Below are 19,495 nucleotides of genomic sequence, written 5' to 3' on the forward strand. Positions count from 1 at the left end.
TCCTACATGGCTTTAAGTTGCAGTTTTAAACACAAACTCCACTTCCTAATAAACTCAAGTTTTGGGATTTTTTTTTTGCAAGAGATCAATTATTAGAAGAGTACCTTTCCTTCCATTCAGTACCAAAAAACCCACTCAGCTCTACACAGATTATTCAGCTGAAGACAGGCAGCCAGAAAGCTTTCCCAAAACAGAGTGTTTTGTTGTGATCTGAAATAAAGATGGATGTTCACAGCTACACCTCTAACTACAAAGCTTTTTGCAATTATTACAAATGGATAGAATAAGCTTTGAGAGCAATGTTAAAAGCCTGGGGGGAAAAAACAAAGCAAGTCAAAAGCATTTTAAGCAAGTCTTTATTTTTCTACTCCCATAACTAGAAATAACAAGACAACTAGGTTCCCCAATTCTTTTTGCTAAAATGTTGGGGTGTGGTGGAATCCAGCCCTCAAATGCATGCTTTGAAAAAGGAAAAATAAAGAGTTATTTCTGTGATTTGTGCCTCACAGTCAAACTTGAATGACCCTGAGAGAAGTCTGTGCAGACAAAACCACTGGAAAGATTTATGTGCAGTTTGTTAGATCTGTTTCCCACCCCCCTCTGTGTTATTGCTCTACAAATTGCAGATTTTTTTTTTAGCAAGTACTAATTGACTAAAGCCCATCATAAAGAGTGCTACAATATTGCTTTTTATTACAAATAGCCAAAACTTTTTCGAAAATATAAATGTGTAAAACAATCCACCAACTGTACAGTGCATTTACAGGACACAACCCAGAAAGGAACATGCAGTGTAAAGAACTGCTTTATACATTTAGCCCTTGGCCACAAAGAACTTGGCAGTACTACCACGACTTTAATGACTACAGGGTGAAAAAAAATAATTAAAAAGTAAAAAGCTGTTACATTTAACTTTATCATGAGGTTGGGATACATACAACATCGTACAGGGAAGAGTTGTTTTTAACTAGAAACCGTCATCATGTTGTAACTCTTGGAAGGGCTGGATCTCCCAATCCTCCACTCCTCCTTGCAGCTGGTCCTGCTCTCCAGCTGTTTGGCCGCCTTCCCCCCGGGCTGGGGGCTTTCGTACAGCACACAGATAGACCCATCCTCACCTATGCGATAGGACACTTCGAAAGGGTCGACCCACAGCGTTAATTCGCTGGGTAAGAGCTGGAAGAGCCTCTCGTGGCTCAGTCCGATCATCCCCGCCGCCTTCCCTATCAAGGGGTCCATCTTATGGTTGATCCTGATGCAGCGGTAGCCGGAGCCCTTGGAGGGCACCAGGGGGAACCAGTGGTGCTTGTAGTGCTCTGCGGGAGGGAACAAAGAGGAGCTTCAGCGCGGGGCTGCGCTCCGCCGGACCCCGCGGGCGCAGGGGACGCAGGGGGTGGAGGGAAGGGATGGAGGGGATGGAAGGAAGGGATGGGGGGATGTCCCCCGGCACTCACCGCGCATCGCCTCCTGCAGGCACTCGCAAAAGCACCGCAGCTGCTCCTCGCCGACCCCACCGGCGGCCCGCAGGAGGCGGGTCACGAACGCGGCCGCCGTGGAGATCTCGGTCCTCATGTCCGCTGCCAGCGCCGCCCGGCCCGGCCCGGCCCCCGCGGCCGGGGGCGGCTCCGCGCAACAGCCGCACGGCGCGGGCGGGACGGGGCGGGTTTGTTGTGCTGGCGGTGGGGCGGGACCGGCACGGACAGCCCGGCACACGGACACCCCGCGCCGGCGGGCAGCGCTCGGTGGCGGCGGCCGAACGCGGCCCCCCCGCTCCGGCTCGCGTTGAGCCCAACGGAAATAACGGGAGAGACGCGCGCGCAGCGGGCTCTGCCCCGCGCCCCGTTCCCACCGCGGGCCGGCGGCGGCTCCGCTCAGCCCACCGGCCGCTCCATCGCCAGCGCTCTGCCAGGCAGACGTTGCCGTCATCCTGCCTCGTTCCCTTTTCCCTCTCGTTCCTCGGGACCCAGTACTAACACAGACTCAAAACCTTCCACACCATCTCAGCCATACAACTCCGAGGTCATCCTTAAGTGTGGGATTTCCTTTCCCTCTACCAGCAAATGGCAAAACTCTTGACATTTACCCAACACCCAGAGTACTTCTCTCCTAACCAGCTCTCAGGTCTGAATCAAGATGCTATTTTGTTAGAACAAATTTTCACGGAAGTGCCCTTGGCATTTCAGTACCTCATATTTTAGGAATTAAGCTAAAAAAAAAGTCTCTGTTGGTACCTGGACTGATGCAGCCATCCACTTACTCCCGTTTCGATTTATTCAGTGTTTTGAGAATCAGAACACAAACCCATTCTTGTCCAGGTTCATTAAAATACAGAACAAAAAACCCAGCAATTGCATTGGACTTACAGAATTCTTGCTAGCATTAAGAATAAACATACCATTAACAGCACTAAGAACTGTCCAAATCCAGTCATAAGTTATTAAACTTAATGCTTAATTATGCTAAAGAGCTCCCCTCTTCCACAATGTGTGGTCCATATGAATAAATGCACCAATTCCCAGTTTTCCCAGTGATTTTACTCTTAGGTCAGACAGACAAGATTCTGCTAAAGCTAGGACAGACAGTAAGGGTTCTGGTTTTAACTTGCTTGTGAGAAACTAAAGTAATGGTAGAAGGAGAAAGCAAATGAAAGGTAACTAAAAGTATTGCAAGAGTCAAATGGCAATGCTAAAACGGCTCACATGGATTGAGGTCTGGCACCTGGCTCCATTAGTCCTTAGTGGAACATTCAAATGAAATAAGAAATTCCGGCTACAAAGATCAAAAGATGCCACAGCTTTCAGGTAATCCTGGAGTCACACTTTGATTTCTCGTATTCTCCTCAGGGAGTTTCAGATTTAAGACTCAATGTTAGCAAGACACAGAAAGATAAGAAATCAGCACATAGGTAACTGACTTTCATCCCCCTGCCCAAAAATGGTTCCACAAGCAGATGTATTTAAAATGAATTCTACAGCTCAGACTTACTCTGTTGTTATTCTGATCCTCTGCAAGTCATTTTCTCTTCAGCAGGAACACCTGGAGTAGAGGAAAACAGAGTTGGTGTCTTGGTTTATCTTGTTAAAAATAAAGTTTGTGCAAGCGTTCTATCATTCTGTTTTTCCTCAACTTCAGCTAGAGGAAGAGGAGAGAGTAAAACTGAAGGTTTATCACCCAAAGAGTACACTGTTATTTAAAAGCAACAACAATAAAAAAATAGTAATGATAGCACAATCCTATTCATTTATTAAAAAATAAAAAACCCCAAACAACAACAAAAAAAAAACCAACAAAAACCAAACCCCAGAATTAAGACCAAGTAATGTATAAATCAAGTTCCTTTTAGATTACTGAAATTAAGCTCTCAATACATGTTTCTACAAATATAGGCAGTGGAAACAGAGCTCCAGAAATTACAAGGAGAGGTTTTAAACTAAACAAGCAATTTTGGTTTTACTCTGTCTTATCAGAGTATCTCTCTTTAAACAAAAAGAAATAAAATCATTATTAAAAGCAAGAACTAACTTTTCTTTAGAGCTAGACTACAAAGACAAACATCATGTTACCATTCCCACTAGAGGGAGAAAAAGAATAATCCCAAGCATAAATAATAGTACCTTCAGCGATTTGAGCACCAAACCCATCCACAGTTTCCCCAGTTTGGTACATAATTGACAAAACACAACTTCTCAGAGAAACAAAAAGAACACCTTCAAGCAGCACCTCAAAACTAAAATGATACAAGCGCAGCTTCCTTCTGAGACTGCCCCTTTTCTGCGCACCTGAGCTGACCAGATGCAGCTGTTCCCACCTGCTGATTCCATAGGGATCAGCTGCTGCCCCTTTAGCACAGCTGGGAACAATGACCCTCAGGGCTTTCTAATTGGGCCTTGCTGGCTCGCCACAGGCTGTGCATGGATAAGGAAAATTACACCCTAGTAATAATCTAATTTTCCTGCGTGTAATGCGAAATAGGGAAATGAACAAGAGAAATCAGAATTCTCTGACAGAATTGGAAATTTGTCGTACTAACACAGTGGTTTTCACTTAAAAGACCATCAAGAGATTTGTAAACTGATTTATAGAAATGAAAATAATTTGTAACCCTGTTTTTAAAATGTGCTGCAAGACTATGGTCTAGGGTCCACTTAAAAGGTTTATCAACATAGCTGTTACCTCACACCCACCTGAGTTATATGGAGCTGGAAACTCCATTTTCCAGTCCACCTTTAAAAACAGGCAAAATATGATTACAAAAGCAAGTTAACAGTGGAGGTTCAGCGCAGGACTTCTGCAAATATTGCACTTTTATCTGGTAGAGGTCCCAGGTTACCAAGGGCAGTTGTGCCTGTGGCCGGCAGTGCCACGGCGGCACGGGAAGGGTCACGGCCGCGCTCCCAGCCCCGGTGTGACGCCATCGTGCCCGGGATGAAGCCAGGGCCCCGCGCGAGGTGTGACGTCATCGGCCCAACCCTCACAGCGACGTCACCGCTCGAAGCCTGACGTCACCGCCTTTCCCTCACACCGCTGAGGGGACGAGCCTTCCCGCCTCCCTCCCGACCAATAAACAAGGAGCTTGCATGTCGGCTACCCACGACCAATCGCGAGGGCGCTTACAGCCGGCTCTGGCACCGCCGCCACTTCATTGGCTGTGCGGGGAAAGCTGCCCGGTGGTGATTGGCGGGTGGCGCGGCGCGCGGGGGGGGGCGCGGCCGGGGCGGTCCCGCGGCGTGTGGGCCCCGCGGGTCCCGATCCCGCCATGGCGGCGCTGCCCGGGCCGCGCAAGCGGAGCGGCCCCGCGCTCTGCGGGGAGAGCGGGGCTGCGGCCGCCCCGCCGGCGCTCCGGAACGGCCTTCCCCCGCACAAGCGCCCCAAGAGCGCTGTGACCGGGTTCGTGGACCCCTTCGGGGATAGTGATGACTTCACGGCGGACGACCTGGAGCAGATCGACATCCTGGCCTCGCAGGCGCTGTCGCAGGATCCGCCCGCGGGACACGCGTGGGGAGCCCCGGAGCTGCCCCGGGACGAGCGGCAAGGTCGGTCTGTCCCGGCGGCTGCCTGGCACTGCCCCGCTGCTGCGAAAGGGTTTGGTGTCCCTTTAGGAATCGCAGAATGGCCTGGGTTGCAAAGGACCTTAAATCTCGTCCAGTCCCACCCCCTGCCGCGGGCAGGGACACCTTCCACTACTCCAGGTTGCTCCAAGCCTCGTCCAGCCTGGCCTTGGACACTTCCAGGGATCCAGGGGCAACCACAGCTTCTCTGGGCAGCCTGTGCCAGGGCCTCCCCATCCTCACAGGGAAGATTTCTTCTAATACCTAACCTAAATCTCCGTCAGTGTGAAGCTCCTCCCTCTTGCCCTGTCACTACATGCTCTTGTAAATAGATTTGCTCCATCTTTCCTGTAAGTTCCCTTAGGAGAGCTGCTCCTGCCTGTCCCCCTGGCCACCAGCACCCCACGGTGGTAGCCCCGGTGTCAGAGGGATGGTTGGGATTCAGAGGAATAACGAGAATAACAATCCCAGCAGGCACATTGCATTGATCTCACGGCACCAGGAGCCCCCGGTGTGTGGGGAGGTAATGCCAGCCTGGGACGAGGGTGCTGCATGTTAAACCTGCCACATAAAAAAGCCTAGTTTCCTAAACTTTTAACATGCTTTAGGTGTCATATTCTGGTAGCATGTTGGCTTTCAGAATTCTTCCCTTTAATTTCCACTACTAAATGCATAGCATGCCTTGTATTAACAGCTGACTTTCAGGTTTACTTAGAAAAAAACAAAAGCAGGGGTTCTTCATAATGAAGCTTAGAGAGCTTGAATAATCTAAGTGTGTTTCAGCAACCCTCACATCTGTCATCTCACCAGGGGAACAAGTTTTCAGTGAACCCTTCTTTGTCCATTAATTAAAGTTATCTCAGAAGAAATGCTTGCCTTTGCTGTGGGTCATCTTGCTGGTTTTCTGTGGTTAGAAATTTGAAGTAGGGGGGTTCTTCTTTTATAAGAATTGATGCACAACCACCAGCAAAGTTCCTGTGGTGATTAGATGGGGCAGTTTATGTGTTTGTAATGACAGTAAAATCCTAAGATATTCAGATGTATGCAATGACAAATAACAAAACCTTGGTGTTGAGTCACCAGTGATGTACGTACATCATCTGTGCTTCAGATTTTGGCTTTTCCCTGCAGCAGGAAGCAGAGCAGAAGATGGTCTGATGAGAGATGCATTCCAGCTTGAAGTGCTGCAGACACAGCATGAAGAAGTCAAACAGAAGGTTGGCAATATCCTCCCCTCTCCTCTGAATATCACATTTTTGATAGGACTAACTGAAAGGTGGGAGTAAGTCCAGATCCAAGCATTTAATTCTAATCAAGCTGATCAATAATGTTTGTGATCCAGGGGTGTGTTAAAACCATTATACTAGGAAAAGCTCTAGTAATATTAAAGAGTGAGAGCAGTATTTTATTTCTTGGTCATCTCAGATTAGCAAAAGCTAATTTTTCAGTTTTATTTGTTCCCTATCAAATAATTTCACTGCCTGTCAGTCAGTCAGCTGGAGTTGTTTTGTTCAACTTAAAAGCTTTGAGGACCTGACATGACTTTTAAGTGACTCTATGTTACTTTACCTTCTAGTGGTCCTTTATGGAAAGAGATACTCTGTTTCCCTTTCTCATCCTTCCCTCCATTCTCTGCATTTTTCCCAGCTCTGTTATATCCACCTTTATCAGGGAATCTCCTATGTGTACACCATGTTAAACCATAATTTTACAGTTGTAGAGAAGTGACCTTCTGCTTTTTTCTTCTTGCTTTTCTGAGTAACTTCTTTATTATCCCTCCAAAGTCTTGTCTCTGAGTGGTGGTGGCTGCTCAGGAAGTATTAGAGACTCAGTATGTCCTGAAGATACGGTCCAGGGGTGGTACCTTGTCTCAGGACAGAGTGCTTGTTGGCTGTCCTGATGGATGCAATAGTATAATTAAATTATCAGTTATCATCCAAAGAGTGAATAAATTACTGATGTGTGTGACTAGAACACTTTAAAAAAAAAAGTAATTGCAGAGAAGGGGAAAGAGAAGGATGGTCTTGTCATTTTTAATTAAAGAAAACAGTATCTGAGTTTGATTTCATCAGAGAAAGATTAGAGGCAACATGTGTAGAATTTATGAACTGGGTTACCAGGAGTATTTTTCTCCCTAGAAATTACAAATACACCTAATTTTCAACCACAAACTGATGTAAAGACATACTTTTGGATATATCCATCCTTTAATGCAATTCCTCTGTTTGCAGCTGAAAGAAATGCAGGATGAAATTCTTGCTAAAAATGGAGAAATTAAAATTCTGCGTGACTCAATGCAGCAGATGGAGTATGCTATGGAGGAACAGAAAAGATCACACCTGCTACTGGAGCAGCAAAAATCTCAGTTTTTAAGTGAAAAAGAAAAAGAGTTCTCCAAAAAGGTTTGTAAATATGTCAGTTACCTGCAGATCACGTGCAGAAGCTGATTTATGACTTAATGATGTCACACACCATTTAATCAAAGAACATGTGTGTGAAATTTCCACAGTGCATGCTTTTATTTTCTTACCTAGAAGAAAGCATTTGTAAGAACTCGCTGAGGGTTTTCCCTGCCAAAATAAAGGAGTGAAATTCAGGTGGTAGAGGTTTTCATTCACTTGTTGCTTTTTCAAAGCCATCCCAACAGCATTGCAGTTGAAATGTATTTTACAGTGGGGAAAAGTGACAGAACATGCTTTGTGGCTCTGATCAGATTGCTACTCCTGTTGCAGTCATCTTTGTGCAAGCCCTGAAGAGGACAGTGGCTGCTTTTGTCCAGTTGGCTCTGCAGTTCCAGCCTCACTGTAGCCATGCTCTGCGTGGCACTTGCTCTGTCTTAGCCACTCACAAAAGCTTCTTGCCTGAACTCCTGGCACTTGGTTCTCAGCTGGTGTTAATTGGACTAATGTTCATAAAAATGGCCATCTTGTGCAGAGTTCACAGTAAGCAGATGGTGATCTCGAGCTCTTATGGTAACTCAGTTGCTCTGCAGTTGCACCGCCTCTGAATGGTAACAGTAAAACTGTCCTGAACTCCTCTTTCAGTTACAGTCCTTGCACTCAGAGCTGCAGTTCAAGGATGCAGAAATGAATGAATTAAGAACACGACTTCAGAACTGTGAAAGAACTAAACACCTTTCTCAGGCAGTTCCAACAACAAGGTAGGGAGGGTTGGAAAAGGAATTTGTGTTCATTTTTGCAATACATAGTGCTTAAACTATTGAAGAGGTTTTCTTTCTTCATGTAACTCTAGCTCTGTTGTCTTTAAAATATACAACCAAAAAAGTCTGATGACATCTATGGAATTTTTTCAAAAAGAAGTATCTTTAAAACATCAGTGCAAAGAAAACACATTGTTTAATAAAATAACTACAAAAGAAATACTGATTAGTCTTTTTATCTTAGCCCTAAAAAGAATATTGCAGTACAAGTAAAATCAGAAGGATGTTCTCCACAGCCTGGAAGAAGATCTTTTCCTACAAAGGAATCCTTCAATGCTGAAACGTCCACTAGGCCATCGTGTTCTTCAGGAAATTTTATGGCCCCAACTACTTCCATCAAAGAAGGTAAACCCATGTACAGCTTGCAACATTTTTAGCTGCATATGAACATTCTGCCTCAGAGAAGGATTTTGGTGCTGTGTGAGTCAACAGTTGCAGTCAGTTCACAGTTATTTGTTTTATTTTGGCTTTGCTTAAATTTTTTTTCTACTTTAAATCAACTGGAGTTAAATAGTCATGACTGAAATTTGCATGAAGATCATTTTAATTCACACCTTAGTACCAGGTGCCAAGATGTCAATGATGAAGTGGCCAGTGGCTGCAATAAAAAACTTTATTGTGTGATGAACTAAAACATCCAAATTGTTCATCTGTCTTTTCTCATTGAATAAAGAATAGGAAATAATTTGCCTATTTCTTGGTCTGCTAGTCAGCTAATGCATTTTTTGTATTCTTGTTCTGGCTTTAAAGCTGACCTTTTTGGGGATTGGATTTTAAAGGGTACATATTTAGCCATATTGAAAGAAGCAACTGAAACAATGTACTCATTTCCTCTTTTATATGTAGGGCAGTAATTCTCACAAAATTGTATCTTGAAATTCATTGAGTAAAGCTTAGGAAATCAGTATCTGCATGTATTTGAAGACTGCTATAATATGAAACAAAAGTAGTGATTTTTTGTTTTATAGCAATGGGAAAGAATAAATGGAAGCAATGTGGTATCATCAACTAATCCTTACTTGAAGTCACAAAAAATCTGAGGTGTTGCTGTCAGTTACACTGTTCATTCTGAAAATATGGGCAGTAGGAACTCCAGCAAAAAGAAGAATGCAGTAGCCTTAAAGCATTAGTATTGCTACTGTTTGTAATGGTAACAACACTCAATATGCCTATTTGTTTGAAAAAATACATTTGTTTACTTTTCTTCTGAACCCTGCAAGGCTTTTGGCCTTAGTTTGCCTGGTAATTATGACATATAGAGATGATTAAAAAATTATCTGTTTCTGTGGCTGAGTGTGTGTAAAGGCTGTGTGCAGATCTATGTTCTCACAATCCCTGTTTGTTTCAGACAGTAAGATAACACCTCCTGAAGTTTCATCCGTGAAGCAGCACAAAGCAACAGGAAAAAATGGTTCCTACAACTCTGTCCCCAAACGAAATACACAAGGTAACTCAATTCTGTTAATGCAGAAATCAAACCAGGGAAAACGTATTAAAAAAACCCCAAGCACTATAATAATCATTTTCAACAGTCCTTCAGGGTACTATCTTAGTGACAGTTGGCAGTGGAATTTTATCACATAATTTCAATGTCTGGAATGGAAAATGGAGGGCAAGCTACCAGAACAGCTGGGATATGTGATCACTTGGCTCGAGCTAGTTTGCTAATATGGGATCATAATTAAAATACCTCTAAATATAATTTGGTTTATATTTAAGTATCTTAAATTCTTGTTAAGAAAGAAGATTCATAATGAAAGAAACATTTTGGGGTTGAGAGCACTCTAAAGAAGGCTGATCTTTTGAAATACTAGTTTTTTGTTGTTGATGATGGCAAAGCTACTCCAACGAAAACGCTGTATCCTTCCAGGTTCTATCTTGCTGAATGCACTGATGAAGCAGCCCATTGTCCCTGGGTCATTTCTAGGACTCTGCCACCTTCTCAGTAGCAACTCTGAGCCTCTACCTGGAGCTGTGTTGCCGCCCAACTCTTTGGATATGTAAGTTTTATTTTCTTTGTTAAACTGTATCTGCCATGTTCAAGTACAGTGGCATTCTCTGTACTAAGAAACACTTGGTCATGCAGGACAGCTCATTCCCTGTGGTAAATCCTGCTCTGCTTAGGCCATTTAGTGCAAAATTTGGAACATCGTTCTGCATCTTCGATTATCACAGATAGTAAACAGTGGAACATCACAAAGAGATAAATTAGGTTAATTATCTATTAGGGGAAGGCACAGAACTAAACCTGGGAGTAGCTGTTAGCAGCTTGCATTGCAATGAGGGAAGCACAGAAATATGATCATGAGCTAAGGGGGAAGAAAATGTTGAAAATGTGATTAGAAGTTGGTTTTGTATCTTCGGAATAGAAACTGTGTTCAATTTGTACTGTACAATTTGAGTGCAATTTTCCAATATGTATTTATATTTCCTGGTAAAGCATTTTAAATATGAATATTGGATATGAATTATAACAGCTTTTCACTTTACAGAATTAGGCTGTAGCTCCTGAAATACCTTTGCTTTTCTGATAGGTTATTTTATTAGTAATGAAACCTAGAATGCTTCGAAATGGCTCTTCCATGCAGGCATCAAGGAGCAGGATGATGTTTTTCTCCCTTTTTTTATATTTTGGAAACAGACATCTCTCAGTACTCCGTCCTTTCCATTATTCAATTCATAATATGGATAACACAGATTTCAACTCTGTTCTCTGCCTTTTCTTGTGAAGCATGTCCCTTTTACTTTTATTTGGACAGGAAGCCCACGCAAGTCCCCAGCAGCAGGACAACTCAAGAAGGAATCGCTCCTCTTGTATCCCTGCAAGAAGCTCAAAAACTGGCCATAACAGGACTGAACATGATTGCTCTGGATGAAGGATTATCTGAAGGAGGCCCAGCAGAAGGCCAGGGAGGGCTCCTGCCCCTCACACAGAGCAGGATCCGAGGTGCTGTGCATCTCCTGCCCCTGGTGGAGCACCACATTGGTGCCTTCTGCCAAGCAGAGCAGCTTGGGGACACATCCGGGAATGGAGCTTGTGGGACCCATCCAGCTGCTGCTTCCAGAGCCAGCACAAACACAGTGTCAAGCAAGGAGGACTTCAGGTTGTCTCTTGAAGAAATGACTCTTGTATCACTGGGGATCCTTTATTATTTGGTGTTCTACAGCTGGGATGTTGTCCACACATTGCTGTCTGCTGAAGTGGAAAAAAGTTCTGCTGCTGGAGATGAACAGATTTCCAAGATGGACAAAAATGTGTCGTGTGACAATCAGTGTGACAATAAAGAAGAGAGCAGGACACAAGGAGGGCTTCCTGCAGCTCCACAGGATCCTCCCAATAATGATCAAGCTCAACATTCTTTGTTTAAAAAGCTGCTTCAGATTTTAGCTTTTTCTGCTGTAAGGGGCTCCCAGACTGACAATATCCTGAGCCAAAGCCTAAAGGTTTTGGTGAAATTAGCTGAAAATTCAACTATGGACTTGTTAATAAAGTAAGTCAGTAACAGCTTGAAAATTATTTCAGAGTCTGCTGTTTAGCAGTTTTCATTCTCTGTTGAAACTCACCTGGGCAGATTTCAGTAGAAGTTGTGCCATGTATGAGAGAAATCACATCTCAGATCACCTTTGAGAAGCAGCTGAGGATCTTTCTACTGCCTTTTCTGTTAATGAGTGTAATAATCATCCCTGATCAGTAACAAGGTTTGCTGATGATGTTCATATGAAGCAGGTGCTGTTGCCACATTAAAAGTGAGGAAGCTTCTTAAGGCCACATGCAGATCAGAGTATTTATAACATTCATTCTGGGTTTTTTTTGGGAGGTGCATAAGGAAGGAAAGCATAGGATCTCATTCTGGCAGGTGAAACTGCTAGTGTGAGCTGCAGACTGCCAAAAGTAACTGTTTTTCAGCATGCTTGGTATTTATGATGGATGAGTTGAGATCAGGAATGTTCTGTATAGCTAAAAAGGCACACATTATGATGCTGTCTACAAAAAACAGTGTATTCTCAACTTATAACTGCACTTCCCATTCCTAACTAAGTTTTGTTTTGAAGTTTCCAGCACTTACTGAGTAGCCAGATACTGCAGCGCTGTCTGTGTCCCGAGAGCCCTCTGCCTGCTGTGCTTCTGACTGTGAGACTCCTGTGTGCTCTTGCTCAGCACCACGTGTTGGTTGCTCAGCTCTGTTCTCATTCAGGTAAAAGACTGCAGGACACAGAGAACTGTTACCATGACCAAAAGCAGTGTGAACAGGCCTTGTTCCAAGGTGCTGAAACCCCAGAAGGCAAAAAGCTATGTTACCTGAAAACTTGTTTTCTGGTTATGACTTGGAGAGTATTTGTCTTGGGGTATCTGTCTACAAGCAGTGCTTTTGATAGCCACTTTAAAATCACTTTCTAGATTGTGTATTTAAGGCCGATGAGGGAAAAAGGGGCTTTTGAGGAGTTTTGAAGTTAAATTTGTCTGTCTCATGGCACTGTTGATTTTAGGGATTTCAGTTGTTCTGCATGGTAAATGGCCTCTGTTCACTTCCTTATGAATGAACCGGACAAGATTACCACAAAGGCAAATAGGAAGTTTAGGGATACCAATTCCTCAGCACTGCTGAAGATGTGTGAAGTAAAGCAAGAAGCTGGGCCTGTACCACAAGTCCTAGGATAGCACTCAAAATGTTTTCTTGCCTGATAGAATTAATCTTTGTCATGAAAAAGTGGCCGGTTGGGAAAAGAACAAAGTTCTCTCTGTTTCAGACACTTGCCTTCTCCTTGCACTCTACATGTACATAACATCAAGACCAGATAAATCAGCATCTGAAATGCTCTGGCTTCAGCTGGAGCAAGAGGTAACCATGGCTGACTGTCCATGTGCTCTTTCCTTTTCCTTCCAGTTGGGGGAGTGGGAGGAGCAGGACAACACACAAATTGAATGAAAACAAGTTCTTTCTCTAGCTGAAATACAAAACTGCAAGTATGGGCTTGTAGTAAGGGATTACATTGATTTTTGAAAGGACCTGCTTGAAACCGAATCAGTAACTACCCTTAAAGAGAGCACTGGTCATAATAGTCTTTTAAGTGACTGAAAAAACCAAGGAAGATCCTAGGATGGCTGCAGATGTTCAGCACTAAGCTTTATTTTGCTTTTAGATCAATAGAAGAGTAAAAAGAAGCAAGATTTGTGTTTCCTTTTGATTGTATTTATTACATCTAAAAGGCATTCTGTAGTGATTTAGGATTTATATTCCTGGTATTCAATGGAAATGGTAACTTGCTGTCTAACAGTCATGGTTATATACAGAAAGCTTTTAAACCTAATTTGTGTTGTTTGTACAGGCAGAGCTGACTTATTTGAGGTTCTATTTGCTCTACTTCCCTCATTTTCAAGAATTTTGAACCATTTCCATTGTGCCCCTACCTGCCTCGTTATATTAAGTGTAAACACATCATTTGTAGGCAGTGAATTAAAGGCCACTGACCTTGTCAGCCTTGCTCATCAGAAAGTTGAGAAGGTTTCTGTGCAAAGCAAATTCTGTGTAAAGTGTTACAGGGGAAAAAAACTTGTACAATTTTGAAGGTAAATGAGATCATCAGTTACAAAAAAAAAACCCAAACCCCTGAACATTTTTTGAAACCAGCAATGCATTATCATTTCTACCTCTTCTTAGCTGCAACTCACACAACTCACTCTAACACAGCCTGTGTTTGTAACAGACACTCAGGCTCCTGACACGCTGCATGTGGTGCTCCAGACCAGCAGTTTTATTTCCTGGCACAGACTGTCAGTGCAACCTCGAGGTACGTTCACCACAGCCCCCACTTTAACCTGCTGAGAACTTAAGACTTCTCAATGCTGAAATTGCTTTTTGCCCCTTTTATTTTTTTTGCTGTAGTGGAACAGAAGTGTCCTGTACTTTAGAGGATGCCACCTTCTAGGAAGCTTGCTTTGGCTTGCTAGAAAAATTCTGAAATTTGAAAGTCTGAAGAGATGAAGCACTAAAGTTCATACTGAAATAAGGTTTCTGCTCCTGTATTTTTACTTTGTGTATTGAGGCACTGTTTTCTTCTTGCAGGTGGTTAAGGCACTAATTGTAATGTTGCACAGACAGTGGATGAAGATTAGAAGATCTGAGACCAGCTTGTGTGCACATAAGGAACGAGTTATTCAGTTTTTACGGGATGCTGTTTTACTCTTGCACAGCCTGTCTCAGAAAGATAAACTGTTCCATGAACACTGTTTGGAAGTTCTCCATCAATATGACCAAGCCATGCCAGGCATAAGGGCCATTCTCAAAAAGACTCAAAAACTGAGTGCCTCTGAAGGTAAAAATCAGTCAAATGTTGGCTTTTTTCCATGTTGCAGAAATAAAAATTTCACTTCTGTCACCTTTCTCTTTTAACAAGTACCACAGCTGGTTGTTGGTCAGATCTCTGGAGGCAGTTTAGATTAGATAGCAGGAAAAATTCTTCCCTGTGAGGGTGGGGAGGCCCTGGCACAGGCTGCCCAGAGAAGCTGTGGCTGCCCCATCCCTGGAAGGGTTCAAGGCCAGGTTGGACAGGGCTTGGAGCAACCTGGGGTAGTGGCAGTTGTCCCTAAAAATGGCATTAAAGAAAAGAGGGGGAGAAGTTTGTGTGACAAAACACAAATCTAAAGACCTGTTTGCATGACACATTCAAAAATGGTATTTGCTGTAGTCTTCTACTAGTATGTTTTAAAGTGCAGATACCAGCTATAATTATACTGTATCACATAGACGAAAAAATCATTCTCTGAAACATTATTATGTTTTGTGCAGAGCTGATTTTGGATGAACTGTATCCTCCTGAGTCAGAAGACCAAGGAATGGACTCCAGCTAGCCAAAATCAAAGAGCAAAGATCTGTCCTTCCTCATCTGAATCATCATTGCCAATGTAAATGTGAACTTTAAATCATCCTTCTAAGTGACAATTGTAGGTTGCACTCAAACACAGCACAGCTCAGAAACATTTCTTTGTTGTAATTATTTCAGTGCCATCTAAATGTAGCTGAAAGCAAAAGAACTTTGATGAGAGAGTGATACTGCTGTGCAAACCCACTCAATGGCTTATGACTGGTTCTGGTTATGAATTTCATCCTGTATGAATTTGCTGTGAATGAAATGAAAATTCCTCTCTATTCTCCATTTGACTGGGACTACAGCTGAATTTAAGATGCTGAATGTGCCCAGGTGTTTGGCATCAGAACACACTTGTTTCTTTTGTACCACTTTCTTGTGTGACTTCCAGAATTTTCGTATTGTTTGTATTAGTAAACAATTAATGGTGATTTTAAAAACCCTTCTAGAAATAACTTAAGAGTTGGCAGTTCACTACAGGGCTTTGGATTTCTTGCTGAGGATTGGTCCCCTGAGTTCACTCAATTTCATGAATCTGCTGAAAATTTAATTACTGAGGTGCCAGAACAAAAAATACTATAACTTATATTCTATAATTCACCTTAAAAGAGTAAGATGGTAGTGTTGATGGCAGAGTTCATCCTAGGCAATAGAAGGATATTTAAATGTTTGCAGAATGACTGGGGTTTTTGGTCATAATGAAGATGAAGGAGCATCTCATTCCTAGGGTTCTGCACCAAAGATTGGAGGAAGAGCTGTTGCCCCACCCTTTGAAGCGTGTATGATCCTCACTGTCACACTGGGCTGTAGGTCATCAGCTGAGCCTTAGACCCTAAAAAGGGAAATGAGAGTGTTACTAAAATGAGCCCACAGGTTTGTGTTTTTAGATGGGAGAGCTTTTTTCAACAGGGACTTGGTTAAGAATGAGCCTGGATCAACATACCAGGAGGACAAGAGACTGTACTAGAGTGGGAAGGAAGCCCTTGGAAAATTGGGCAACACTCAGTTCTCTGGTCATGCCCAAAGAGGCTGTGGCCTGCCCTGGAGCAAAGAGCCCCACTCCAGTGTGCTCAGCAAGCTCCTGGCTTGGCCCTTGCTTTGGAAGAGAACTTGCCCAGAAATGCCTATGCAGGAAGAACCAGGATGATAATCCAGCATCTCCCAAGAGCCAAAGCTCCTTCCTCCCCCCAGCCTGGGCTCAGCCTCCTCCTCTCCTGAGCAGCGGCAGGGCCAGGTCGGTGCTGGGAAACACAAGCTGCCAACTGCTCCTCTCAGTAACAGGTTTCAAGTCCCTTGTAGCATCTGGAAAACTGCCATTTTCCTGCTGAGATGCACCAAGGAAGGATGCACAGGCACAGAGCAGCAAAGCCCTTCGAGTCTGTGTGCTTGCATGGTCATGACCCTGGAACTGCCACCAGGGCCCTGGACAAGACATGCTGGAGGCTGGTGTGACAAAAAACATTTGATTTGTCAATGTAAAGCAAATAAACAAAGCACACCCCCCCCCAAAAAAAAAGAAAAAAAGAAAAACAACCACCAAACAGCATTTCCTGGTCTTCAGGATTAAAAAGAAGAGCTGGAAAGTGGATGTAAGAACTCTTTCCTTCCTCAAAACCAAAATAAACATTAAGGTAATTCTTTAAGAGCAGCCCAATGAGCAGGAGTTGTGGTGAAGCAGAATCTGGCTGTGAGCCTGCTGTGAGGGGCAACCTTAGAGCTGTCCTAACAAAGAGAGGACAGTCACAGTATCTCAAATATCCCAAAACGCACTGATCTGCCATCACCTTTCAACCATTCTCACCACTTTATTTCTCTAAACAATTTGAGTTCATAGAGATAAGAGACATTTAACCCGTTTCAGCAAACAGACCAAATGAACTGTTAAGAAGAGTTTGGACAAAAACCAGTTAAGGAATCCCAAAGTGTTGGAACAATCCTGTTATAAAAAGTTGTTTAAAAAAAATTCCTGGCTTCATCTAAAGGGTGTGTGTATGGCAACTTGGAAAAAGGGAGAAGGGGATTATTGCTAAACTTTATATAAACAGAAGAGTTATCTGTGGAAAAAACTGGTAGGAAAACTCTTAACTGTTCCCTCCTGGCTCTGCATCCCCTCCCATCCACCCCCTCTAACAGACAACACCCAAGAATGTACATTTACATTCTCATTGAGTTTTCCCCCACCTCTGGACTTTAAAGGAGTACAACTCAGGCTCCTCTATACACCAAATAGACCCAAAACCCTACACTTCCACTGGCAGGAATTACAGTAACAGCACGGTATTGTGAAATTAAACCATAGCTTTTAAAATTGAAGGCATTTTCTGTGACTGAAAAATTCACATTCCTAAGTAAAAATGAGGCTGTACTCCTAAAGAGAAAAGGCAGAAAGAAATATACTTACAGAACCACCATAATTGAATATTTATTAAGACATTTACAGTGATCAATCTTGTCAGGATTAAAATTGTTCTGACCTTCAGTAATTCTCCCATTTTTACATTCTCCTGGAATTTTTCTCAGGATTAAAAAGATCCAATCATGTATGCAACAGCTGGTTATCCCTGATCATCAGGTCTTCACTCCCTGAAGAATTCCCAGCACAGCAGCTTTTCCACAGCCAGTTTCCATTTCCCCAACATGTTACAGATAAGCTGTGCCTCCGCATTAAGTGAGAAAAGCAATTTACTCTGGCATCAAGCACAGTCACAGGACTGAACAATGAAGTATTGAGCAAAGGAAAGGCACTAGGCATGTTCTACACACGATTACCACATTCCTCAGCAGCAGCCACCCATGTTTTCTTGCCTGTGGGGCAACCAGAGTTTCCCCTTGGCTGAAAGCTGAGCTCACCAGAGCTGCTTTTTCCTACTCATTGAGCTGAATTCCTACACCTCCCAGAATCATTGACTTGGTGAAGGTTGGAAAGGGCCTCTGCAGCTCATCCAGCCCGGAGGTGAAACAAACTCCCACAGAGAAGCCAAACAACGGCTTTGTGTCATGTCAGGCCTCAAAACCCTGTTTTTTAAACCAAACTGACATAGGTGAAGGTGGCAAATAAAAAATACCTCATCCTGTAGCACACAACATCCCTGACCTGAGCTGGGTTTATTCATATTAATCCCACCAGTGTGAGCTACTACTTAAAAGCCTGTGCTAAACAATTAGAACAGAGTCATCCTAACCACTGAATGTTTTTGTTACAGTCTGCAATATTATTTATGGCTGTAATGGCCAAATGGTTACAGTTAAGGTCAAAGGCAGCAGTTCTGCCTGCACAGACTGTGAGTTATCTACTGTGAATGTAACAGCAAATGCAAACTTCCATTTCCACTGTAAATTGTTAAAAAATATACATTGTTGATTGTAATTTAGCAGACTGAAAAGATGATCTATGAGCTCTATAAAGATCTACAAACCCACTGTGGCTGAAGTTTATCAAAGTGCTTCCAAGAGCAAGGGCCAGCACCTTCAGAGTCTGAAATGTGACTGCCAGCACTGCTGAGCACAGACTAATCTGAGAACTTAGTCCTGAAGAGTTCAGTGCAATAGCTGCTCAAAGGCTAACCTGCTTTTGAAAACACCCAGAGGAAATAGCCAGTTTGTTTTCATATATGGTCAGAATATAATAAACAATGCCTGTAGAGTGTCCTAACAGAGGTAACACAAACAGTCATGTTTTAGTCTATGCATTAATCATGTTGTAGGTTGGTGTTTTGAGAATGAACAATTTGTTTTGCTCAAGAACCTTCACAGCACAGCTGAGCTGCAACCCCTCAGCAGGGGCAAGGTATGATGAGTGAACCAGAGCTTCCACTGCAGGAGCAAGAAGTGTTAGAATGAAAAGGCTCCAGTAGCTGATTTTAAAGTTATTTTGACTGCAGTAAGGGAAATGGGATTACCAGAGGTTATTTTATAATGGTTTGTAATGGCCCTGAGTGGGGGCTGCCTTTGCAGAGGAGACAATTCCATCAGTGCAGGAGCCTGAGCTCTTGCAAGGATAAAGTAACATTTTCTTCAGTTTTCTCTCACCTCTGACAGGTCTAACTCATGCACTTTTTCCCCCTCCTATATGGCTGACTGAACAGCTGTAAATCTGACCAGGTTCCTATAGCACAGGCTGCAGAAACAACTAGATGAGGTCAAATAATAACCAGAGGGAAAAAAATAGGCCCCAGACCACTGGCTAAAGCAAACCTGGTGAGTTACTACAAGTGCTGAGATACAATACTGAGTTTCCATGCTTGGAAAAAATAAAGCAGGCAAGAATTGCTTGTTTGACAATAATTGCTTAAGTTTTTCCCTCCTGTGTGTCCAGCTCTTCCCACACAACCCTGCCAGAGATTTTAAATGCATGCCAAGT

The 19,495-nt window shown here is 43.2% G+C and overlaps 2 protein-coding genes across 4 annotated transcripts; one reads left to right on the forward strand and one right to left on the reverse strand.

The window, feature by feature from the left end:
• Window positions 1–690: 690 nt before the first annotated feature.
• On the reverse strand, window positions 691–1,590 carry LOC309576952 (protein BTG1-like). Its single transcript, XM_082288556.1, has 2 exons — window positions 1,455–1,590; window positions 691–1,316 (listed from the first exon to the last, which is right to left on the reverse strand). The coding sequence occupies exons 1-2, from the start codon at window positions 1,570–1,572 to the stop codon at window positions 964–966; spliced, it is 471 nt and encodes a 156-aa protein (XP_082144682.1). The 5' UTR covers window positions 1,573–1,590; the 3' UTR covers window positions 691–963.
• A 3,163-nt stretch (window positions 1,591–4,753) lies between these two features.
• ATRIP (ATR interacting protein) lies at window positions 4,754–16,018 on the forward strand. 3 transcript variants are annotated; one of them, XM_082288997.1, is made up of 13 exons: window positions 4,754–5,033; window positions 6,180–6,265; window positions 7,280–7,450; window positions 8,093–8,208; window positions 8,453–8,613; window positions 9,617–9,715; window positions 10,139–10,268; window positions 11,028–11,759; window positions 12,322–12,464; window positions 13,018–13,109; window positions 13,975–14,058; window positions 14,334–14,583; window positions 15,057–16,018. In XM_082288997.1, exons 1-13 carry the CDS (start codon window positions 4,757–4,759, stop codon window positions 15,116–15,118), a joined length of 2,403 nt encoding a protein of 800 aa, XP_082145123.1. In that variant the 5' UTR covers window positions 4,754–4,756; the 3' UTR covers window positions 15,119–16,018. The 3 variants fall into 3 exon arrangements, with proteins under 3 accessions (XP_082145123.1, XP_082145124.1, XP_082145125.1); XM_082288998.1 differs by having other exon boundaries at window positions 6,183–6,265; XM_082288999.1 differs by lacking the exons at window positions 13,018–13,109; window positions 15,057–16,018 and having other exon boundaries at window positions 14,334–14,466.
• The last annotated feature ends 3,477 nt before the right edge of the window (window positions 16,019–19,495 follow it).

The sequence above is a fragment of the Coloeus monedula genome, assembly GCF_965178545.1.
Source record: "Coloeus monedula genome assembly, chromosome: 11".
Taxonomy (NCBI): domain Eukaryota; kingdom Metazoa; phylum Chordata; class Aves; order Passeriformes; family Corvidae; genus Coloeus; species Coloeus monedula.

Coding starts and splice junctions, on each gene's coding strand:
- LOC309576952 (XM_082288556.1), bottom strand. CDS start 1,572: ATGAGGACCGAGATCTCCACGGCGGCCGCGTTCGTGACCCGCCTCCTG. Junction 1,317..1,454: donor CCTGCAGGAGGCGATGCGCG/GTGAGTGCCGGG, acceptor TCCCTCCCGCAG/AGCACTACAAGCACCACTGG.
- ATRIP (XM_082288997.1), top strand. CDS start 4,757: ATGGCGGCGCTGCCCGGGCCGCGCAAGCGGAGCGGCCCCGCGCTCTGC. Junction 10,269..11,027: donor CCGCCCAACTCTTTGGATAT/GTAAGTTTTATT, acceptor TTATTTGGACAG/GAAGCCCACGCAAGTCCCCA. Junction 12,465..13,017: donor TCAGCTCTGTTCTCATTCAG/GTAAAAGACTGC, acceptor TCTCTGTTTCAG/ACACTTGCCTTCTCCTTGCA.